We start from the raw sequence: 24,665 nt of genomic DNA on the forward strand, positions 1-24,665 counted from the left end.
CATGCCCAAGGGAAGAAAATGCCCTGTTTATAGAACTAACAGAAGTGCTAGTCACAGGCAATGAAAAAAATCTACACATTCCAGATGCCAACTTAGAATTCTGGTGATAGCAGTGTAATTCTCAGGCTATCCAGAGGCATACTGCAAATGTATGGATGACTTTCTGTCACCTCCATCTCAAAGGCTAGGCTCCAGGGGTCACAGCTGATCTGTAAGTCAGAAATCCAAAGGAGGGGCTACTTATTGTGTGTGCTCTTTAACAGAAAGAATCCCAATCAGTCTGTGAATATAATCATTTATTTGTCTTTACAGTGATGATGGAAGAATGTACAGGTGTCCTCTTTCAATAAAGTATAAAAATCTGTTTATATACAGTGAAGTCACAATAATCATTAATTGGGAAATTTATTTGGTACTCCTGATCTGTTCATAATAAAACTGTAGGGGAAACAAATATTTCATTTAAGTGCTACATTTCCAGTAGATTGCACCTGGCATCAAAGCCCTTCTTCATCATAAGGGTCCTGCTGGATATTAAAAAAGACTAATTTTAAGTCCTAGGACTCAAAATAAACATCATTTTTTGAATAATAGATATATACATCAAAAATACATCTAAAAAGGCATTGGTTAGTGCTATTAAAAAGCTCTATGTGCTCGGGTACATTTTTTTCTTACAGGCAAAACCCAGTGGAAACGTTTTTGTTCAACAAATTTGTTCTTGGGGAAAGTCGGTCAAAAGTTACCTGTAAGGAAAAACAAACAAGTTGAATTAACTTGGTGATTTCTCAGCTAAGGTCAGCAAAACTTGGAAAAGTAGAGGCTACAATTCACTTAGAACCATGTTTTTAAAGCCCAGATTAGCATCTAGTTACAGCACTTTGTACACAAAAGTACTCAATATATCTCATTGTTTCAAGTGTTTTATTTTGATAACCTTTAAAACCCATTTCATTTGCAGAGAAATCCCATGTACCCCTTTGTATACTACTGCAAATATTTTCTATCTATACTTACTTAAATCAGCACAAAAAGAGAAATCATAGGGCATATAAATGAAAAAAATATATAATAGATACAGCCAAGTACAAACATTTTTGAGAAAACTTAGGAAAATTTCTTCTAACAGTGGTTTTACTTCACAATGATTTATTTCAGAGCATTTATAGATGATAGATGAGCACTGAAGTTTTATTACTGTTTAACCTGGATGTGTACCGTGCAATTGCAAACTGAACTATTTCTGTATTTTGTCCTATACCTCATCTGTAGCTAAATATTTTAACACTTTTTTTTAATAGTTGTCTTCTTGCAGTCATTCCCAGAATGTTTGCTAACTTGGGCTCCTCTATGACTATAAAATCTTTGGTAGCACAATAACTTCAATCTATTATTGAGGTTTTATATATATGCTATATATATATGTTTATACACACACACACACACACACACACACACACATACATACAAAACAAAGACACACACACACACACAGAAGAAAACAAGATTCAATGTCCACACAGTATCTTCCTGTCCTCAATAAGGTGGAAAAAAGACTTAAGAAGCACTGAACTGGATTCAAATGGCTCTATGTGCTCAGGTAACTGTGTGACCAGATGGGGCTGCCTTCCCTGAATATGTAAATGAAACACATTCCAGTGATGGCCTGATTCACCTGATTCCTGTCTCGCTGAGGCACCACATGAAGTGAACTAAGACCCAGGCACTGATGGGAAGGGAGCCCCTGCACCAGCGCCCTCAGCCTGGTCCTCTACTGCACGGGACCCAGGCCCCTCCACCCAGGCCTCAAGTGACAGCCTTGCCACTTGCCCCTTCAGCCAATCACCTGGTCAAATCAACTCTATTTCCAAGCACACCTTAAGCTAACTTTTTCCTTTTTCTTCCCACAGCCACAGCCGACACCTGCTGCAGCCACATCCCTCCTGCTGGACCCCAGCAGCCTCCTTACTGGCCTCCCTGCCTCTGAGCTTTCCCTATGCCAATCCCTGTTTTCATGCAGCAGCCACAGAGATCTAGTAAATAAGCAAATCTGACCATGTTACTCAGCCTTCAGTGGATTCCCAATGGTTTTAATGATAAAGATCAAGATCCTTAACAATAATCCACAAGGAAGTATGGCTCAGAGTGATGAGATCTGTCTGCACACATTCTCCCAACCTCCCTAGACTTACATTCCGACCACAGCGATCTCGTCTGCTCCTTAAAGGAACCCAGCTCACCTTGCTGTGCTGCTTCTGATGGTAACACTTTTTACCGGCTTCAGCTCACTCCTACTTGCCTTGCAGACTCACGGTAAATGTCACTCCCTCTGTGGTGGCCCTTCACATCCCACCAGCTCCCTGGCCATCAGCTCTCACGCCTCTGTTTTTCCTTTATAACACTTATGGTCATGTGAGCATCTGTTTAATACACTTATGCTGTTCATCTTGTGAGCACAGGGACTGTGTGGCTGTGTCCACCAGCGTCCCCAGGACCCAGGACTGGATGCAAGAGAGGCTCTCAGGACAAGGGGCGAGTTCCCAGACCGAAAGGGATGGAGAAGGGCTCAAAGGCACCTCCAGGGGCAGAGATTTCCTATCCACTGTGCTCGTTCTCTCTCATCTCTCCTCTCTTCCCTTCACCTCTTCAGCTGGCTTCAAGGATACAAATCAAGAATTGGCTTATGGGTGGCAGAAGGCAAGACAAGGCCTGCCCAAACAAAGCAGGACAGAGTTGAGGCAAAATGCCACACCTCAGGGCATCTGAGCATAACCATCAAGAGAAGATACACCCAGGGGAACAGAGCCTGTGAGACTCGTGGGAGTTCCAGATTTCAGGATAGGTCAAAATTTGTACTTTTCAGGTAAATTATTTATTATACTTTAGTATTTCCTGTTAATTCTCCCACATAAAGCCTGTGCCAGAGAGAACCTAGAAAAAGGAGGGATTTTTGCCGACTCTGTGGCCATAGTTTTGAGGAGGGCGTAAAGAGGCCCTGAAAGCTCCTGCGATGGGAGGACTGCCACGCCCACCTGCCGCGACGCCCCTCCCCACCTGGTGGAGCCCTTTCCTTCTTCCCGGGCTCTTCCCTAGACACCCTGGAGGTGTTCCCCATGGCTAGTAAAGGAAGCTAGAGCCCTTGCAAGTGGCTGCAAGGGTGTGAATGTCTTCACATAATGAGAACAAAATGATGCAATGACTTATATGGTCCTTAAATACACAGGGGGCCAAACAGTGCATGTAGAGGAGAAGGCTTTTTATATACTGCAGAGGAGAAAAGAAAAGAAAACATCTTAAGTCCCACGTCTCTCTCTCTCTCTGTTAGCCCACCTGATCATATTCTTAGGCTTCATCTCCACTGTCCACTTCAATATCCATCTCTTCTGTATCAGCGGCTCGTGACAAGATGTCTGCCATCAGTGCTTCTTCTAATTTCTTACGGACCTGTTGTACTCGCTCTTCCTGTTTCCTTTTAAAAGCAGAATAAAAAGACACTAATAATCTGGCAAGTAAGGGAAACGTGCAGCTGCTACTTAAGTTTATTTTTACTTCAAAATCATGGAAATTCCTCAGAAATACATTTTCTTCTCCTCAGACTTTGCAAAAGTCATGTCTACACTCACAAAACCAAATCACACAAGGGAGGAGCCTTGCCAAAAAGAGGGGCAGATATTCAGACAGGCAGGTGACCCTCACCTTACAGATAATTCCAGAAGTGTAAAGATTTATTTCAGTGACCTTTTCTCCAAGTTCAAAAATTTCAAGTATGTGAGGATTTGGGGTGATTCCTCTAAAGGATAATTGGTAATAACTTGAAAGCAGGCATAGAAAAGGGAAGTAATATGGAAAATGAAGAACGAAAAGAGATTTGTTCACTGAAGCTCTGAGAAAGATGGAGAATTAGGGGCATGATAAACTGGGGTTTAGTTTGGCATTCTCTGGCTATGTCAGGGGAAAGCCAGTCAGAGCTCCCTCCCGGGTTCCAGGCCTGCTGGCAACACGCCATCACGAAGGAGGCAAGACCACATGATCCTATTTCCAAGGATGGAAACTGAAAAACATCTCTTCAGCTGAGATGATCTGAGTAGGTTGAGAACACGCCACAGTTTGTGTCTTGGGCATTGCAACAGGAACCCAAAAGTGAGTTAATAAAGCCAAGTCATAAAAAAAGGTTCCAAACCCTTAGATGGAAAACAGCACAGAAAGGTTACTGGTATGCACTTTATCTTTAAAAAGCTGAAAAAAAAATTTGAGAGAGCGGCTCCCTGACAGGACAAGAGAAGGATTCACACAACAGTCTTAGCAAGAAAAGACAGTAGATAGAAATTCACACCCAGAAGTGGAGAAGCAAAGGCCCAGGTGCAAGGCTTAGCCTTGACTAGAAAACAGGACAATTCGCCTCCCAAGGCCAAAGGAAAGCTCGTTATGATGGACACAGAGTGGGAGATGGAGCCGCCCAGAGACACAGCAAGGAATATCAGGGGTCTGCTGAAGAAAAAAAGCGATTTTCTCTACCAGTAATTGAGGAAGACATATTGCACCACTGCTCCAAACCTGGGAAAGGAGAAGGGTCAGGGAGCAATTTTCTAAAGACTCCACTGAGCATTCACTCCTTGGGTGCTCACCCAGTTGTGAAGTTACTACACTTCCAGCCTGTGTGTCACTTTATCTCATGAGACAGCATCCAAGGTGAGAAGTCACCATAATGTGTGTAACCACAAAACCTTTAGATGTCATCTTTATTACTCTAAAAACAGCACAGCGTTAAGTAATACAGACTCCTATTTTTTAAATGAATTTTCAAGTAGAGGGAGGCTGTCACTGGGTTAGTCTGAGAACTATAGCCTCTGTCATATTAAAAGAAATGAGTTGAACACATTTTCATGTAGTGGAACAAGGTCAAGAAGAGTTAGTCTTGCTTCAGGCTCAGGGACTCAAGGCTTATGACAAATGGCACATCAGTCTCACTGGCAGGCTCTCATTCTTAACAGCGAATAGGAGAGTAAACTTATTACGAAGACAAAAAAAATAGGGCAAGTGGTGCGTCTACCAGAGAAGTATATCTTTAATTCGCAGCTGATCCTCTTTTGTCAGGAGCATTACCCACCACATTTGTGAAAGCTTGTGCCCAGTGTGGTAGGCAGAATTCCAACACAGTCTCCAAAAAGCCCGTCCTCCACTCCTGTGCCCACTCCTTGTATAACCCCTTCCCTTAAAGGCAGGCAGAACTTGTGAATATGATTGGGTATTACTCATTAATTAGGTTACTAATCAATTGATTAGGAGATGATCAAAAGAGATTATTGCAGAGGGCTTGACCTAAGAGCCCTTAAAAGGGGCCGGTCCTTCCTGAAAGAAGTTGGAGAAGGAAAACGGAGGAGGCCACGGGGCAGGACCTGCTGTCAGTCTCTAACTGCTGAGAGCAGCCCCATCCCACAGCCACGAGAGAAAAGGGCCTCAGTACTACAGCTACAAGGAAATGAATTCTGCAACAATCACAGGAGCTTGAAGGAGGACCCCAATGTCCAGAAGGGAATGTAGTCTCACCCACCCTTTGATTTCAGTCTTGTAAAAGCAAGGGCAGAGAATCCAGCCGTGCCTGGCCCAGGCTTCTGACTGATAGAACGTGAGCTGTAAACAAGTATTGTTTCAAGCTGCTAAATTTGTGAGCATCTGTTACTCAGTATTAGAAAACAATTACACCCCTAGATGAAAATACCATAAAATGTGCAGAAAAAAGTATACACTGCATGTTGAGAGCTTTAGTTGAAGGTTTAATGAAACAATAGTGGCTACACAATTGAAAAAAGGATAACAATTCCCATTTGCATTAAATTTCTCTGAACCTGTACTAATTCAACATTTCTATGACAATGAAATCAAGGGGCAATTTGTTAGACAAGTTTACCCTGAAAGGAAATCATCCAGATCTGACTCTGAGATAGTTTCCTCTGTAATCAAAAGATCTGGGGTTGAGGCTTTCGACATTCCCACGATATCACGCACAGAACTCAGTCAACACCCATAATGGCCTAGTGAAATCCCTGCTGTTTAACTGGGTACTAAGACAGGTGAGAACTTGTCTTCCAAGTAATTTCCTTCCTCAAGGGTAAGAATAATCCAAAAAAAAAAAAGCAAGGTGATTTTTTTCCTTGATTCTACATTTTGTTTTTCTTAAAAAATAAAGCTGATTATAAATTCCACACAATCAAGGCATACAAATACAACTTTGAACCCTTTTACATCTTTGCAAAAGGAATGACTTAAAACCCAAAACTTTAAAAGGACTTTCTGATTATAAACTCATGAATTTAAAAACATTTCCATGCTAACTTTTTATGTATTTAGAAAAAAGTACAAATATAAAACATATTCAAAAATTATGATTCAGAAGTGCCACCTGCTGGTTTTGTCTAGGACTGATACTCTAGTTGACCACATAAGAATTTCTGGTCTTAATATCTGGAATAGTTTTGCTTCCTCTGGGCAATGGTTTGTTTATACCTCTGGGCATTATCAATTTATGTTGTATGTTTTCTTTTCCCTATTTTCTGCTAAAAACCTAATTTGTTGCCCAGCCTTAGAAAGAGTAAAAGATGTTAATAGAAGCAGCCTGTGGCCTCTCATCTGGCAGAGAGAGAGAGAGAGAGTGTGTGTGTGTGTGTGCGTCTTTAGACTCACCTTAAATCTTAACTTGAAACAAGGTCAGTGTGTGTGTGTGTGTGTGTGTGTGTGTGTGTGTGTGTGTGTGTGTGTGTGTCTTGTGTGTGTGTGTGTGTGTGTGTGTGTGTGTGTGTGTCTTTAGACCCACCTTAAATCTTAACTTGAAACAAGATCAAGTAGAGATAATAAATCTCTAACTTGAGCTTAACTTGAAACAAGGTCAGTGTGTGTGTGTGTGTGTGTGTGTGTGTGTGTGTGTGTGTGTGTGTGTCTTTAGACCCACCTTAAATCTTAACTTGAAACAAGATCAAGTAGAGATAATAAATCTCTAACTTGAGCTTAAGCGAGGTAAGAATAATCAAGGTAAGTAAGTTGAATTCTGAAAACACAACTGAGCTTAAAGCAGCATGGCTCTGATCTGCTTTAAAGAGGGATTGGTGTGCAGACACGCCAATGCAGGAAGCGATTACAAAGGGCCTAACTGAATGAAAGGGGTTCTTGAGAGCAGAGGGCTGAACCCCAACTTACAAAAGACACTGCCAAAATGACATGCAGAGAATGCCATTGATCTGCCCTCAGCACGTGATTGTGATGATGTCCCTGGTAACAACAGCACTTCTACCTTTTTCAAGAGCACATTTGCTCTAAACATTCTATATCACCTTCCATTCATTAAACAAAAGATCTGTTGAAAAAAAAAGTATAACTTTTGGATTAATTCATCACTTACTAGATGTGCCACCAAAGCTAATAGGCAGTATAAAATTTATCAAATTTTATAAATTGTTAAAACCAAGGTTTCGAAGTTACGTTACACCACCTCACCTAATGTCTTCATCTGTGACGATGAAAGCCTTGCAGAGGGGTTGAGATGTGTTAAGCCAGACAGCGGGGTTCTTCTCCACAGCCGCGGAGACCTGTCCTGTGATTGGCGCAGAGCTTGTGTGCAAAGCACTGGCAACAGCAGATAAAAGGGTCTCGTCGTTACTACCTGGACCAACTCCTGCAATTAGACATAAGGACTAATTACAGGAAACTTCCAGATATGCTAAGAAAACTTTATATAACCTAAAACAATGGATATTCTTCTGCTCCTTCAGGATCATATTTAAAACTGACACAAACCAAAGTAGCAATGGATAATATAGGTACTTTACAATTATTACACACCAAAGAATCAACATTTAAGAAACAGTAACAAAACAGCTGAGCATTTTAATAAAACTGAAACATAACTCTAAAATACATTTTCCAAAGTACTATACTTTCTAAAAGTTGGCTACATTTCCTCAAGCAAGGTCAATTGTTTTAATGACCTAAATCCTTACAAAAGTCTTATTATACTCAAGTATCTCCATGAAGTGTCCCTGGAGTCCTGGAATAGTTTCTCTTGCAGCTTTTAGCATTAATTTCCAGTAATATCTCAACACTTATTGCCTTTGTTTCGGGACTTCAAAGGGAAAGCTAGTGTAGGCATGCCACACTTTGCAGCTTTTAACAGCTTTTTCAAATATCTAACAAAATATGCAAACTAACAGAACGAATAATTGCACACCCTGGCTACTTGGAGGAGACCGGCACCATGGCCACATTCAAATGCACTGCCTGAAGTCCTAAATTTGCTAATAAAGCAGTGATTTCCAAGAACATAGATGAATGAGACAATATGCTAACCATGAATTATGAGGATTTTTGAGCAGTCTACACTCTATCAAGATGTAGAAGCCTAAGCTCTAATACTTGAAGAATAATGTTGCTCTAGAACTTGGAATTAACAGATGATATGACAGGTACACCAGCAACTGAGTTCTCGCTCCCAGATCCCACTTGTTGCTGTTACCGGACCAATGTGCACCTGTTCCCGCTGTTTGCGGCAGCAGTTACAGGAGAGACAGGTGAGCTGTTAGTGGGTTTTTTGATAAGAGGAGGACAGAAAGAGCAAGTGCTGGGGCCAGATGCTGCTCGGAACAGGAAGCTTGGGAAATTCTGCCACTCAGCTGCATGGGTTCTAAAAGTAGCACATGGGTTAACTTATATGATGAATCTAAATGAAAGCCAAAATTTCTACAGAGAAAAAGTCTTTGGTAACAACAGCATGGAAGCAACCCTGAAACACACACGCTTTTCAAGGACATTTTCCCTGAGCATACTAAACACAAGAGGTCTATCACTCAGCACCGCACACGATGCCCCAAAGTAAAGACTTTGTCTCAATCATGTCTGAACCCACAGCCTCTAACACAGAGCCTGGCACACAGCATGTAACTGCTCAACTGAACTTGGATAATACCTTGAAGACCTTTAGGTAGTTCCATGGTTTTTATAATTTGTTCTGTTACATCTGATGCACTAAGTCCTTGTAGCCTCTTCTCCCAGAAAAGCTGTAAGGCAAAACATCACTGTTAATAGATACATTCTTGGAACAAGAAAGTAGCGCATCGATGCTGTTGAATAATGAAATTGAAATAATTCCAATAGTTGCCTAATTTCTCCATTTTCTTTCCATACAGAAAGCTAAAGGATACTCCAAAAATGAATTACTCAACATACCGTAATTCTTTCAAATGATATTACTCAAAAAATGCTGGGCTTTTTTTGATTTTATGAAACTTATTTGCATGTTACAATACTAAAGATTGTAATCTGCTGTCTTCTATAGAGAGTTCTTTACAAGGTGTCTTCCAGAGAATGTAACTTGAATTTTTTAAAGACTCATTCGGCACAAAAATTGAATGTTATCATTTATCAGGGAAAAGAAAACAAATTATATTATGTAATACCCCTTTACCCAGTATCATTCAGGAAAGAATTCCACCACCTACTGATTTTTTTCCAAGACCCTGAAGTTTCATCCGTTGGCATACTTTAAGGAGAAATGGGGCCATTTTTTATGGAAACTTTTCTAAATGTCTTACACACTTCCTTGTTGTTTAAACAGGGTATCACACTCATGGGTGACTTTCTCCCTGTTGCACAGAGCCTGCGTCACCTTAGTCACTCAGTAGCCCCAGGTCATCATTCTGGGCTCAGTGAGCACACCGAAGGCTCTCCACACCCTATCGGCCTACTGAGTATGCAACTTATTCAAACACTCAATGGTCCAAGACAGTTCTGCTGTTTGATTTTATATCCTTCCTACGCTTTATTTTTTTCTCCCAGTTAACTATTACTTCTTGCTAACGTCATTCATCTACTCAACATGTATTTAGTGAGTTCCTACTATGTGCTGTGCTGGGCCCTGTGGATGCAGCAGTGTTTTTGCCCTCCAGCCTCCTCTCTTTTCTAGTCTGATTTGTATTTACTGCAGCCCCCAAAAAAGCAGATAAATGAATTCCTCAAGACTCTGTGCATAATCCTGGATATCTGGGGCCTGTCACATAGTAGGTACTGAAAAAATATTTGTGTGAATGACTGAATATGGGAGGAACTGGACTCAGAATGAGGAACTTGAGGGACACACAAACCTAAGTTGAAACCCAGGCTCTAGATGTAGAGCAAGTTCTAGAACCTCGGGCAAATTCTACAACCTCAGAAGCTTCAATTTCCTCTTCTGGAAAATGTGGCAGCAATGACTACGACATAAGACTGTCGTGGGGATTAAATATGGCCATATATGTAAAGTATCTGTCACAGAGGAAGGTTTATTATTTTTACTTTTGGCAAATTTTGACCATTCAGAGGGCTTTCTGGGCCTATATTCTGACTTCTGGATATATAAAAAATATCAGATGATTGCCATCTAGACAAATGTGAAAATACAGTAAAATAACTGTATGCAGAATAGTAACATGTTGGATTTATATTGATCTCAATGCTAGCACCCAGGGTTACTGGCAAGGGAATACTTCACTCTCCTTTAAGACCTTTAGTATAGGGTGACATCTTCTTATATCTATCTACAAACTATATTATCAGCAGAATAAGTGGTCAACATATATGAGGACATGAATCCATTAACCATCAAGGGAGAAAAATTGGTGAAGGTAATAATTCATACATGTGATAAATGTCCCAAGAAATTGTTTGATTTCTGTTGTGTCCTTGGGGGAATAACACCATTTATACTCTGACTATTACAGTTATATTAAAAAACAAAGAAAACAAAGGCCAGTTAATTCCTAATGAAAAAGTGTTCACGAGAATCAGTGAGTATGAGATTAGTGATTTTATAATAAAATGTTATAAATATGTACATAATTTAATTTTCAAAAAAGTAATCAACATTACCAAAAAATAAAGTATGGAAATTATGTACAGATATGATTAGTAATATTCTACATCTAAAAATTCCAACTCCAGATATCAAAAGTTAAATTTTTACATCCTATAATTTTTAATTCTTAATTTTTAAATCCTATTAATATGAAGGAAAATGATATAAAATTTAGAAAGGAAAATTTTGCCAAATAAATCTTGAGTTAAAAAATGAGTGTCCAGTTCTAGATTATAAATTGGCTCCATCCCATATCAAACAATAGATCTCAACTAAATCTTAAATTGAATCTGGTATATACTGATAATCCCTTTATAAATTAGTCTTATGCCATGAAAATGGAGATACATTAATTTATGTATGTTTGTGTGTGTGTGTGTGTTGTGTGTGTGTGTAATTTTCCCCACACTCCCCACAAATCCCAGAGTTGGTGGGGAAAGTGAGAGAGGTCAGAGGAGGAGGCTAGTTTAAGAAAATATTTAACTGGTCAAGGTCACCACTGCCCTCCTCTCCATCCTTCCCACCACTCATTCAAAGCTAATAAACTCATCTACTTTTCATGAGAACTGAAACAGTTTTCATGAGGTGTCTGCCTGCATCAGTATGTTCCCCTAACTCAGCTTCTCTACATTCATCTTCTCAGGTTCCTACCTGTTTTGTTTTGTTTATTTGTTTGGGGGAAGGAAGGGATTCTTTGCTTTTTAAAGATCTATATAAGGCAGGCATTATGTTGAAAAAGAAGCCAGTCTTTTATATCCTGTATGATTCAATTTATATGAAATTCTGAAAAAGAAAAAGCCATAGGGATGGTTGCCAGGGATAAGGGTGGAGGGAGGTCTGACTACAGGGGGTCAGCATGATGGGGTTTTTCAGGGTGCTGTCACTACATTCTCAGCTTTTTTATAAACACAAACATTATCCATTACATTTTCTTTTTTTTCCAAGCCAATTCCCCAAGGAATGATCAATATGCAATGTCTCCATTCCCCCCAGGCCCATTTCAACTTTATTATCCCATCCCCTTTCCATGAACTTCCACTACATTTACCCTACTCCTCTCACCAAATTCAATGTCCTTTTCTCATCATTCTTTGTCACTTTATAGCCCTGAATGCCTTGGAGGGCTGCAGGTAGGGGGAGGTCTTCCTCTGCCTAAAGTTAAAATTTCCTGACCTATGCACTAAGTTCCACGTTTTACAAAGGTGATTAATTGTGGTCATCTGGAGTTCTTCCTATTGCATTACTTCTTCAATCTTAGAAGTCTAAACACAAAAAGTATTGAAAAGATGAGTCTCCACAAATTTGTAGAGAGTCCCCCTCTGTGCTAGCTATCTAGTCTCTTCCCCCACACTTTCCTAAACACTGCTGCTTTCGTAAACCCTAAGCTACCACTGAAAATGTGATTTCAACTGCTGTATCCAATACTTTCCTCAGCTTAACCTTGCTGCCTGGTGTAAGGCCAAATAATCAGTGTAATACTTTTAAGCGGCAGTGATTTGATATTTGGAGAAACTCCCAAAATGTGCAATCACTCTCAGTTATTCCATCCACTTTTAATCTGTACTAGCCAGACCCTCCAAGGGCCTCTAATATCTTGTTCTCTGTCACCCTCAAGTACGTACAAAGACTGGTCAGCACCCATGTGTGCATCCCGTCACAGTGCCGATGGTGTAGGCTATGCCCCATACCATAAAACCAGCTGGTGGAGGAGCATAGGATGGGATTAAATGTCATCCAAAACCACAAAAGTGCCTAAAATATCAGTGATGGGGCAGTCCAGCTTTAGAGGAACCATCTTACTAGAAACTGGAGCTGTCCCCACACCTTTGGCCCTCACATGGCTATAGGAAACATCCCTCTGACATCAGTGGAGGCACAGCCGCATGTCCGCTATCACCTGACAGCCCCAGAGGACAGCCGTGATGCTGCATTAGGAAAAGCTGCTGCCCTGGTGCGATGAAAGATCAAACCTGTTTCCTGAAAGTAAAACCAACCCAGAATACAACTGTAGCATTTTCTTTTCTTAATTGCTGTGGATTTAACTGGGACTTTGGGGGATTTGTTCAACTTGCCTTACAAAGGCTATCCAAAGAAGAGGGTAAGGCAGGAACAGGGATCACAAACAACTCCTCACAACCACACACACACACACACACACCCATTCTGATGTGCTGGGAACTAAGGCTGGTCAGAGGTGACTATCCTCTGTCACCACGAGTTTATGTACTCTGGAGGGATCTGTGTTCTTCTGGAAGTCAGAACAGGATGGTTTACTGGAAAAAAGTAATTAGATTGATCCAAATTCAATAAATATTCTTTTAATGCCCATTACACACAAGTATTTTGCTGGGCACCAAGGATAATTGGCAGTCACTGCCCTCCAGAAGCTTACTGTTTCGTGGAAAATTAGCAAAACTCCAGAGTCAACTGTGGTAACGGCAATAATGAAGATACAAATTTGACTTCGATTTGAGAGAATTCAAGAAGGAAAAGCCAGCCTTTAACAAATGTGTAAGAATTCCATAGAGGAAGAAAGACCACTCCAGGCCAAGGATACAGCTAAAGCAAAGGTGAGGAGGTGAGAAAGGGAGTACAGGCCAACGTTGCTAGATGTTTTATACAAAAGAGTAAGCAGGGTGGCTTATTTTAAGGCAAATTCCAAGGTCTCAGAAGTTCTGTTCAGTGGGTCTGGGGACAGGGGGCTAGATTATCATTTATTTTTTTAAGGTGATTTGAGGCAGGCCCAGGAATTTCAGCTCGAGAAAGACTGGTTTGGTTTGTGTTAAGACAATGGTAGTGCATGCACACAGCTAGCACATACTCATCACCTGAGATCTCTGGGTTTTACTTCTGATTATAAGAAGGTAAAAATTATATCATTCTATCCTCTCCTTGCAGAGGAAAGGAGGAAAACATGTGCTTTTCTATTTTTCATTGCAGAAGAACATGTGCCCAAGTATTTTTAAGGCCATATGAAACTGTTAGGTGTAAATACAGAAAGGGTTTCCCCAGAGTTCTGGTTATGCCCAGTCACATCCTCTTGATGGAACAAGAGGAGGAGGAGGAGGAGGGCTACCACCACTTACCCATCAGTCCCTTTCCATCGGCAGCACTATGCTAAGTGCCTGATGTACAGTAATTTAGTCAATATTTTCGACAGCATTTTGCAGAAGATATTATTAATCCCACCTACAGTAACTTACCAACGGTTGCACAACTAGTCAGTGGTTCAGCTGGAATTAAAACTCTGGTCATGTAATTAAATGGTTGTAATCTTAACAATTAAAGTTTTGGAAGAACATTAACACGTTTCGCTCTGTGTTAGAGCATATGGTAATAGGTCTCAGACCCTTCCATTTATGAAATCAAACGCTGATGAAAGATCAATAAATGCTAAGAAAATTATCAAATCACTCTTAATCCATTTACCTACTAAGTAATACTGTGTAAGTCATCAATTATAGGTGATCTGTGCTGACGCCTGCCTCCTCATCAAGCAGAAGAGGCCCAGACTCATATTTGGCATTGATTCTTTTAGAAGATAAATCATAATTTGGGCTGGCTCATATGATAAAAACCAAAATATTGGTGTAATACATATTTCTGCAAATTTGCTTTTTTAGAATAAATTGCAAATATCAACTAAATTTTTATTTGGTAGATGTAAATCAAAGACTGAGACACTTACTCCAAGAAAACACTTTCTATAAGTCACACTAACAATGGAGTGGTAGCAGGTTACTTCATAAAACAGGGGAGAGGGAGTGATTTACTAATAAGCATATATAACTGAAGGGTTTTGAATTTTTTTCTATAAGAATAGCATTTTAGGTTAATTATGTTAAAACTATTTCTCATGAATACACTGAAAAACAACTAGCACCAAATATACCAGTATTATTTTTATTTACCCTTATATTTAATTTGAAAAGTATTTACATGCCTGTGTAGTGTTTTTTAAAAATTCACTAACAAAGAAGCCTTGACCTTCTGTGTAGAACTCATGGCCTCAGCTTGGGAGTCAACTAACTCAGAGGGCAGAAGATTTAACTTCTGAGTTACAGAATGAATGGGACTGGGCTTCAGAGTCTGACCCACCTATTGCTTTGTTCAAACCCTTGCTTTGCATATACTAGCTTTTTAAAATTGAATGATGAACTTAACTGTATCAGTATCAGTTTCCAACCTTACCAAATGGGGCAGTAAAATAAATCACAAAGGGTTATGGAAACTAAATGAAGCAGTTTCAGAAACACTCAACATGCTCAAAAGAGAATAAGCATCATTTTATTATTTAGTTTCACCCATGGCTTCTAGCACACTGCTGATCACACAAGCGCTTAATAAGTAGTTTGTCATCTTATTAAAATTAATAAATATAAGGAAAGCAAAAAATAATCAACTCCAAAAGACAGGTATTCACAACTGAAGACTGAGCACATGCATCCAAATCTGTCCTCCCTCCCAATTTTCAGCCGGGAGCTTCTTGCTACTAAACGTATTGTTCCCATCCAAGCCATATGCTTCTCACCTAGAACAGAAGTTGGCTGGGAGAACTTCAGTCAGCAGAGCCAGCTATGCAATTTGCAGGGCCAAGGACAAAATGAAAATGGGAGGCCCCTTGTTCAAAAAATATTTAGAATTTCATGGCAGCAATAGCAGAGCAGTCAACGGGTCCTTCTCACCATGAAGCCCTGTGCAGCTGCTCAGGCCCATGCCTGTGAAGCTGGAGGTGGAGGTAAGTATAGTGGGGGCCAGGAAGGAGGAGAGATGAGTAGAGAAAGGAGGCCGCTGGGCCCTGCCCCAGCACTTTGGGAAACGCTGTGATATAATCTCTTTCTGAGAATTTCTTAAAAGAAGGAGGGCATCAGACAATAGATCTGGCTGGATCTATGCAGGACAAAGGAACTGGCCCTTAACTCCTCGCTTAAACAACCCAAGGAGTTTTCACCCCTCCTGTTGTGCCTCCTTTGCACGACCAGGGAGAGGATCACTGCCGAGGCTCTCCCCAGCCGAGCAGGAGGGGTCAGGGAGGAGGGAGACCCCAGGAATGACGAAACCACAGTGGCGAAGAATGGACTGAAGCTAGAGAAGGGTAAGAATATTGTTCCATTTAAAGTCCAGGGGATAACATGGAGAGCTTTTAATTAAGATTCCTGAAACTATAATTTTGTTATTTATACTCCATCAATTTCCAGGTTGTGATGATAGTAAAACCTTTAGAAAAACCTCAAGAGGGCTCTGAGCTTGTTTCAAGAACAGAAGGTAGGAGAGAATCGGAGAACATAAGCTATTTCTGTTCTGCAGTGAAGCAAGAAGGGGGAAAAAACTAGAACCAGCAGCGATGGCCTAAATGACATTTCGGGTTGGACAGTTCTTTGTTGTGGATGTTGAACTAGACATCCCACTATGCCCACTAGACACCAGGTGCACCACCTCCACTGGGACAACCAATGTCTCTGGACTTTTCCAAATTTCCCCAGGTATACGGGGGTTGGGGAGGGGACGACAAAGTCAGGTCTGGTTGAGAACCACTGGTCCGGAGAAAGGATGAGGGAAGGAGGTCAGAGGGACATAACCAGCTCCATTCTCAACTTTTAAGAACCTGTACCCCAGTTCCTCAGTCCTGGGCTTGGAGGATCCACCCCAAGCAGCCTGGAGCTGGGTGCCTCTTTGTCACTCACAGACGGCTAGGGGCCAAGTAAGACAAAGCAGAAGTTTGTGGCAGAAACATGTCTTACCTTAGGAGCTGAAATCTAACGTACTTCCTGACAGAAACATGGTTATCAACAGTAATTATTTTTGGTAATTCAGACAGACACACTTTCAATTAAATGGTCTTCAATGAGCTGGTCTGGGATGCTAGAGCCATTTAGGATATCATTTCTACTGGAAGATAGAGGACCAAAAAACTGGAATGCGACATTTTATATCCCAAACCGTAAGTTAAAAAAACATCTGATGAACAGATTTTAGAAGATTTTAGAGCTCTCCGTCATGACCACAGGGTCACAGGCACGCCCAAATCTGCCAGTGACTACTGGAAGGCCCAGCTCCTTTCAGAACCACATCAGGCGTTCAGGTATACGCGGCAACACGACGGAGCTGACAGGCTCCTCTTCCACATTAGTTTCCATAAATTCTCAGGATGAAGTTATCAGCAGGACCCCACCAATTCTAAACTAAAAGCCCAGAGAATAAGCACTTCGCCAAACAGAGCCACACAAAAACTTAAATCTTATTTTACCCTTCATCTGTTGTCTTAAAATTCACCTTTCCTTACTTTTTGAAATTATAATCTCCCTTAGAAAAGAATGAACTGATTATATAGAAACACATTGAAATTTCAGTATGAAACCAAGTAAAGTTCATCTAAAACTCCTATACATCCGAACTCCTGATTCTGTTTATTTTAAATACCATTAAGTTGAATATTAGCTCCTACACCAAGAAGCCTGTAATGATCAACTCTACAACCAGCTAGAAAAGCCAGATCAAGCCTCAGCGCTGTGAGCCTCTTCATGCCCTCCCATCCACCTTGGATCTCCCTCTGGACCTTCATGCATCGGCCATCCTGGAGGAGAAAGACTTCCGCTGCCTTCCTAAGAGTACCACTCCTCTTGGACTTCAGCCACCTCTTCCCCTGCCTCCAGATCTTGCCCTATCAATTTGTCCAATTTCTACTCTCACATTTTCCATTCTCCTCCTTCCTCTCTTTGGGATTCTTCCCCTGAAATGACAGATATACCCGAACATCTGTCCCCTAAAAAAATGTGCTTATTCATACTACTTCTCCCTGAAACCCTCTCTATCTTTCTTCCTCTTTCCATGAGGACAGAAACTTTTCGTCTTATTTCCTCACCTTCTATTCAGTCTTTTCCCTCTGACCTGTACTCTACTCCTATGATTATATTAACATGACCTGCCCAGGGTCACAGGAACCTCCTAATTATCAAATCCAGTTCCCTGATTCAGGCCTCCATTGCCCACTGTTGCAATTACCTGCTGTCAGAAGACTTAGGAAAGTCTGCCTTTTATGATGGTCCCTGTGTTTTGTATTACTATTAAAGAACAAATTAAAACTTCAAACAGTGATTGTCAAAGAAATAAGACTGTAGCATTTTTTCCTAATGAAATAAATACTTAAAATGTGTAAGATATGATATACCTTTTAAGGTATATGAGGACAAACATAATTCTTTGTAAAACAGAAGAACCAAATTACCTTTAAAATCTACCATTTTAAGAGTCTTAATTGGCACAGTCTCCATCTCTGTCAAGAGCATGATGCTAGATACCTACTTGGTACTCAAATGTCTGTGGGATGAAGTAGAGGAAGTACAGGGTAACAGAAAGAACACTGGTTTGGGAGCTAAATGCTTTAGCCCTGACTCAACCATTAAGCAGATGTGCTGTCTTAGGTAAGTCACTTCATCTCTCTGGGTGTATTTTCACAAAAAGTACTAACAACTGCCTTATCTAACTCAGAAGGTTAGCAAAACACTGATAAAAAAAATTAAAAAACTCTTTGAAAGTATGAACTTCTATGGAATTGCTCAGAATATTTTCTAATGTTAGGATTTCACAAATTCAATGAGTATCTTACTCATTTTTCTAAGACTTTTGCTAAACCTAATCAAAGAACAAAGGACCTTGTCACATATGGACTAAAGCAAAACCCAGAAAATGTGCACTTTATGTTCACTGACTCAGAAGGTTAAAAGCTAAATATGCAAGACACTGGCTTAGGGCTATACTGGGGAACAAGGTTTCCTGCCCAGGAGGAATTCACTGTCTAGTTTATAAGCTTCTCAATTTCCAATCAACCCCATATATCTGAGTTGACTAGTTCTGGTCAGCAAAAACCACTTACCTTAAATACCACAGCCTGCAAACATCAAAAGCCCAACAGGAGCTACCCCCTTATTTTGTAGGACTGGCCTAGGAAGAAAGGGCTAGGTAATAACAAGAAAATTATTATGTAAATGAAAGAAAAGCTTGATTTATGTGCCTACACAAACTATAGTGAGATCTCTTGTCAGGGCAAAGAATAATAACTTGGGCTTAATATGATGGATGAATGAAGAAAGGGCAAAAGTTATTGTTGAGGATGGAGGTGCAGTAACCATCTGCTGTAACTGCCTGTCTAAATTTTGCCATAAATATGCTCTACTTTACACAAAGTAGGCATATAATACTTGGCAAAAGCCTGAATGGGTACCATGGAATAACAGTACTCACTGATGATGCCTGTAAGTTTTCCATGTACTACTCCCAGAGGAAAAGTTATAATAATTATTTTCTTCTAACACATGAGCCCATATATGGGCTTACATATGCACTATGTTCTTTATTTCATTTATTTGTCACATTTCCACACACTTGGAATTATTTGTTCAGTGTCTGTTTTCCTTATTAGATTGAAAGTTTCAAGAGGACAAGGTGCATGTCTGACTTTTGTGCTATATAGCACTGGTAATATAATCAGCTGTTGAATAAATGAATTAATATGATTTTAGAACACACTCAACTGCAAGAACTTTGGTCTCTAATAGAGAGCTATTATTAGTTTTTTTAATCAGAAGAGCTGCCCTTCAGAAAAGCTTTCTTGAAATTCATTTCAGTAGTGTAAATTAATTCCTCAGTTTTTTATAGTGGGACATTAATGGATACTATTTCCTATTTAATACTGATAAATGAGATGAGAAGTACATCTGTACTATTTAAAATATGACATTCAGCAACCACTAGAACTAAAATCAGGTTACAAATTCTCAAAACTATCAGAAGTATGGACTTAAATGGAAAACCTAGACCATAGAGCAAAAATAGAAATACCAGAAAAACAGTATATGAACACAGTTACAGAATCAAAACCAAACATATCCATAATAATAAATGTAATGGTAAACTCACCTATAAAAGAAAAAAAGACCCTCAGACCACAGGGAAAAAAATCAACTGCATGTTTTATGCAAGGGACATATCTAAAAATAAAGGGAATCAGAAAGCTGAAAATAAAAAGAAAGAGCAAGCAAATACAGATTAAGAAAACAGAGGTCCCAATATTACTATAAGAGTACTTCAAGACAATGTGTCAAATAAGACAAAGCATAACCCATCTACAAATTAAATGTTATCTTAATAAATTTGATGATAAAATGGAACTTTAGATTTCCATGGGGAAAAGAGCATGTATAGATTGAGGTCAAAACTTGTCCAGAAAGCCCTCCCAGTCCTTCATTCCACCCTCAGCAAGATACTACCAGTATCAGAGAAAAGAGGATATCACAACAGATTCTACAAATACTAAAAACATCACTAGAAAGTATTATGAACAACCTTCACCATTAAATTTGAAAATTATGAAATGAAATGTACAAATCCCAAGAGAAGTACTTTCTCAAAGTTGGTATAAGAAGAAATAGGAAACATGAATATTCATATATGTACTATTAAGTAAGTTGAATTTGGTAACTTATAACTTCAAGGTTTCCTGTTAAAAAAAAACAAATAACTTAGGCTCAGATGGCTTCACAATTAATTCTTCCAAACACTTAAAGAATAGTGCCAATATTACATAAACTCTTCCCAAAACTATTAAAAGAGGGATCACCTTCCTCTATTAATATATTACAAGACCAGCAAAACCTTGATACTAATGCTTGAGAAGAAAACTTCAAGAAAATAAAACTGTCAGTCAATTTCTCTTGTGAATATAAATGCAAAAAATCTTAAATGAAATAACAGCAAATCTAAACAACATTAATAATAATAATACATCATGACCATACAGGCTTAATCCAGGAATTCAAGGTTTGTTTAAAATTCAAAAAACAAGCAATGCAATTCACCATATAAACCAATTACTATAAATCACTATATTACCAGAATAAGGAATAAAAATCATTTCATCATTTGACTAGGTAGAGAAAAAGAATTTGATAAAATGTAATACCAATTGATAAAACACTGTTAGTAAATTAGGAAAATAATTGAATTTCTTCAATCTGAAAAAAAGGCTATTTACCAAAAAACCTACAGAAAGGATTGTATTTAATGGAGAAACATTAAAATATTCCTTAGTATCATCAATGAGACAAAGATATCTGTTATCACTTTAAGATTGTATTGGAAATCCTAGCGATGAAATAAGACAAGGAAATAATAAAGTAAAAGGTTTAAGGATCATCAAAGACATAAAACTCATTTGCAGATGATATGTTTCTTTGTTCATGTATAAAATCAAAGTGATTTATATGATTTATATGATTATTTAATAAGTATATTTAGAAGATAACTGGATACAAAGTCAGTATAGAAAATCAACTTATTTCTACATATTAGCGACAACTAGAAAATACAAAAACCATGAATGGAGTCATTTAGGGTAGCACCAAAACCAACAAATATCTAGAAATCATTTAAGATCTCTAGGCTGAAAACTATAAAATTTTAGTGGAGGGATATATAAGGTTCATGAATTATAAGACTTAATATTATAAAAATGCTAATTCTCCCCCACAATGATCTATACATATAAATCCTAGCAGGTTTTAGAGAAGACTGAAGAAGCTGAGTCTAAAATTTAGGTGGAAATGGTAATAGCAAGGACTAACCAAATTCTGAACCAAGATTAACAAAGCTGGAAAACTTACACTATCAGATATCAAAACTTTTTTATAAAACTATAGTAATTAAGACAGTGTGGCATTGGGAAAGAAGAGAAACAGACCCATGACATAGAATAGAGTATAGAAATGAATTCATGCATACAAACAGACCAAAAAGTGGAACTGGGAGCCCAAAAACTGACTTTTGTAGACTTTCACACTTTGCATCTCATTTATGACAGAGGTGACAATACTGGGCAATGAAAAAGAATGGTCTTTTGGGAATATATTTATAAATGATTTACCCTATAAGGGGTTAACATCCAAAATTTATAAAGAAGTCATACGCCTCAACATCAAAAGAAAACCCACAAATAACATGATTAAAAAATGGCAGAGGACCTCAACAGACATTTTTCCAAAGAAGAAATACAGATGGTCAACAGGCACATGAAAAGATGCTCCACATCACTAATCAGCAGAGAAATGCAAATCAAAACCACAATGAGGTATCACCTCACACCAGTTACAATGGCTACCATCCAAAAGACAAGAAATAACAAGCGTTGGCAAAGATGTGGAGAAAAGGGAGCCCTCCAACACTGTTGGTGGGAATGTATATTGGTGCAGCCGCTATGGAAAGCAGTATGGAGGTTCCTCAAAAAACTAAAAACAGAAATACCATATGACCCAATAATTCCCCTTCTAGGAATTTACCTGAAGAAAACATAATCCCTGATTTAAAGATACATGCACCCCTATGTTTATTGCCTCATTATTTTCAATAGCCAAGATAGGGAAGCAACCAAAGTGTCCATCAATAGATGAATGAATAAAGAAGTGGTACATATATATATATATATATATATATAATGGAATATTTTACAACCATAAAAAAGAAATCTTATTTGTGACATGTTTGGACCTACAGGGTATTACGTTAAGTGAAAAAAGCCAGGCGGAGGAAGACAAATACCATATGATTAGACCTATCTGTGGAATCTAAAAACAAAACAAAACAGCAGTAGACTTATAGACATTGAGAAGTGACTGGTTGTTACCATGGGGGAGGGGTTGGGACAGGCGAGAAGGGAGAGGGAGGGGGATAAAGGGACACCAAAATTCTCAGTCACAATATAAGTTGGCCATGGGGATGGAAGTGCAGCATGGAGAATATAGCCAGTGGTTCTGTAACATCTTTCTGTTTTGACAGTAGTAATTGCACTAGTTGGGGTAAGGATTTAATAATATGGGTAGCTGCTGAACCACTGTTTTATATACTTGAAACCAATATAAGATTGTATATCAACTATACTTCAATTTTTAAAAATGTCTTTTCAGTAAATGGTGCTGGGTTGACTAGCTAGCTATATGGGGAAAAAATAAATCCACCACATATCATGCACAAAAGTCAATTCTAGATGGATTGTGGACCTAAATATAAAGGTAAAGCTTTTACAGTATGACACATAGGAATATACTGATAACCTTGGATTAAGCAAAATTTCCTTAAACATGTCACAGAAATACAAAGAAGAGATTGATAAAGTATATTCTTTACTATTTCTCAATCTTTATTGAAGGATTACATACAGAAACCTATAAAAAAGAATAAATATACAGCTCACTGAACTTTCACAAGTAAACACACTTGTGTAACCCCCTCCCAGATCAAGGGGTAGAATATTACTCCGGCCTAGTAGCCCCACTCCTGCACCCTCCCAGTCTCTATCCCACCTCCTAACTCTCTTATAATGATTAATTTGTATTTATCAAAGGATACCTTTACAAGAGTAAAAAAGGTAAGTCACAAAGTGGGAAAAGAGATTTATAATATATATCTGACAAAGGACTCATAACCAGAATATATACAGAACTCCCACAAGTCAATGAAAGAGACAAACCAATAAAAAACAAAGCATAAAAGACCTGAACAGGCACTTCAGAGGAAAGATTATCTATATGGCCAATAAACAGAAACAGTGCTCAGTCATTAGTTAGCAAGGAAATGCAAATTAAAACTATAACAAAATACCCCTAAACACATACCAGAATGTTTAAGATTTTAAAGAGTGACCAAACCAAGCACTGATAAGAATTTGAAGCAAGTGTACCCTGCAGATTAAAGTGTAACTTTGTATAACCACTTTGGAAAACTATTCCATATATATTTCACAAAGCTGAACATTTGCATACTCTCTGACCCAGCAATCCTACTACTAGATATAAACCCCAAACTAAAAACATGTACTAGAATATTCACTGGAACAACACCCGTAACAGCCAAGAAGAAAGACACAACTTAAAATAAAGAACAACAAAGCAGTTAATGCTGGGAACAACAACAACAAATCAAAGAAATAAAAAATATACCTGTAACTAATATTGTCAGAGAGGTAGGAGTATCCATAAAATAAGGATGGCAAAATTTTACATATAAAAGCCAAGAAAGAGATGTTTGAAATTAAAAATACAGTCACCAAGATAAAAAAATCAAAACAAGAGTAAAGTTAAAATCTAGAAAATATCCCAGAAAGTAAAACAACAATAATAAGAAGGAATACAAAGTAGGTGGAAATAGTAAAATTCTAAGATGACTAATATCTAACAATACAAAGAGAGTAGAAATTTGGGAGGTTCAGAAGGAAAGAAATGACATGAGACAATATCCCACACAAAGGGTAGGTCACCTTTATCACCTACTGATAGGGTGCCAGTGAGATAGAGGGAGAAGAAATTGGAAAATAAACTTCAACGCAGAAGCTCAGTGAAGGAAATCCCTAGAGTTTCACCTCAAGGCAAGACCAGAGAACTAACCTAGCCTGAACAGGAGCAGAGGTGACACCAGCAAAAACACCAGAAGGAGCCACATGGATTTCAGCATAATGGAAATATTGATGAGCACATGGCAGCTATGTTAAAGCATTAGAAAGATCAACTCTAAGAAAACCTAGCATACCGTGCTTGAGATCAACCACAACAACAAAGAACCATGAAAGCAACTCTGGGACGATGATAGGGCATTACTATTACTCGCCCGGCGCATGAGTACTTTCAGTCATGATAATGTAAACCCTGACTATTTAACCTATTTAACTCAAAATGTGACAGAACTATGTTGGGAGTGTGAGAGTAGAGAAAGAACTATGTACTCATCTACCATTGTAGGAAGTCAA

The 24,665-nt window shown here is 38.8% G+C and overlaps 1 protein-coding gene across 1 annotated transcript in view; it reads right to left on the reverse strand.

Annotated features, from left to right (window-relative positions):
- Nucleotides 1–278: 278 nt before the first annotated feature.
- MBD2 (methyl-CpG binding domain protein 2) overlaps nt 279–24,665 on the reverse strand; it is a 59,145-nt gene continuing 34,758 nt past the window's right edge. Inside the window, exons 4-7 of the mRNA XM_036918575.2 lie at nt 8,954–9,044; nt 7,489–7,666; nt 3,331–3,469; nt 279–746 (exon numbers count right to left, since the gene is read on the reverse strand). Of these exons, the coding sequence (XP_036774470.2) occupies nt 3,343–3,469; nt 7,489–7,666; nt 8,954–9,044 (396 nt within the window). The 3' untranslated portion in view covers nt 279–746; nt 3,331–3,342. The remainder of the gene's footprint in view (nt 747–3,330; nt 3,470–7,488; nt 7,667–8,953; nt 9,045–24,665) is intronic.

The sequence above is a fragment of the Manis pentadactyla genome, chromosome 6 (genome assembly GCF_030020395.1).
Source record: "Manis pentadactyla isolate mManPen7 chromosome 6, mManPen7.hap1, whole genome shotgun sequence".
NCBI lineage: Eukaryota > Metazoa > Chordata > Mammalia > Pholidota > Manidae > Manis > Manis pentadactyla.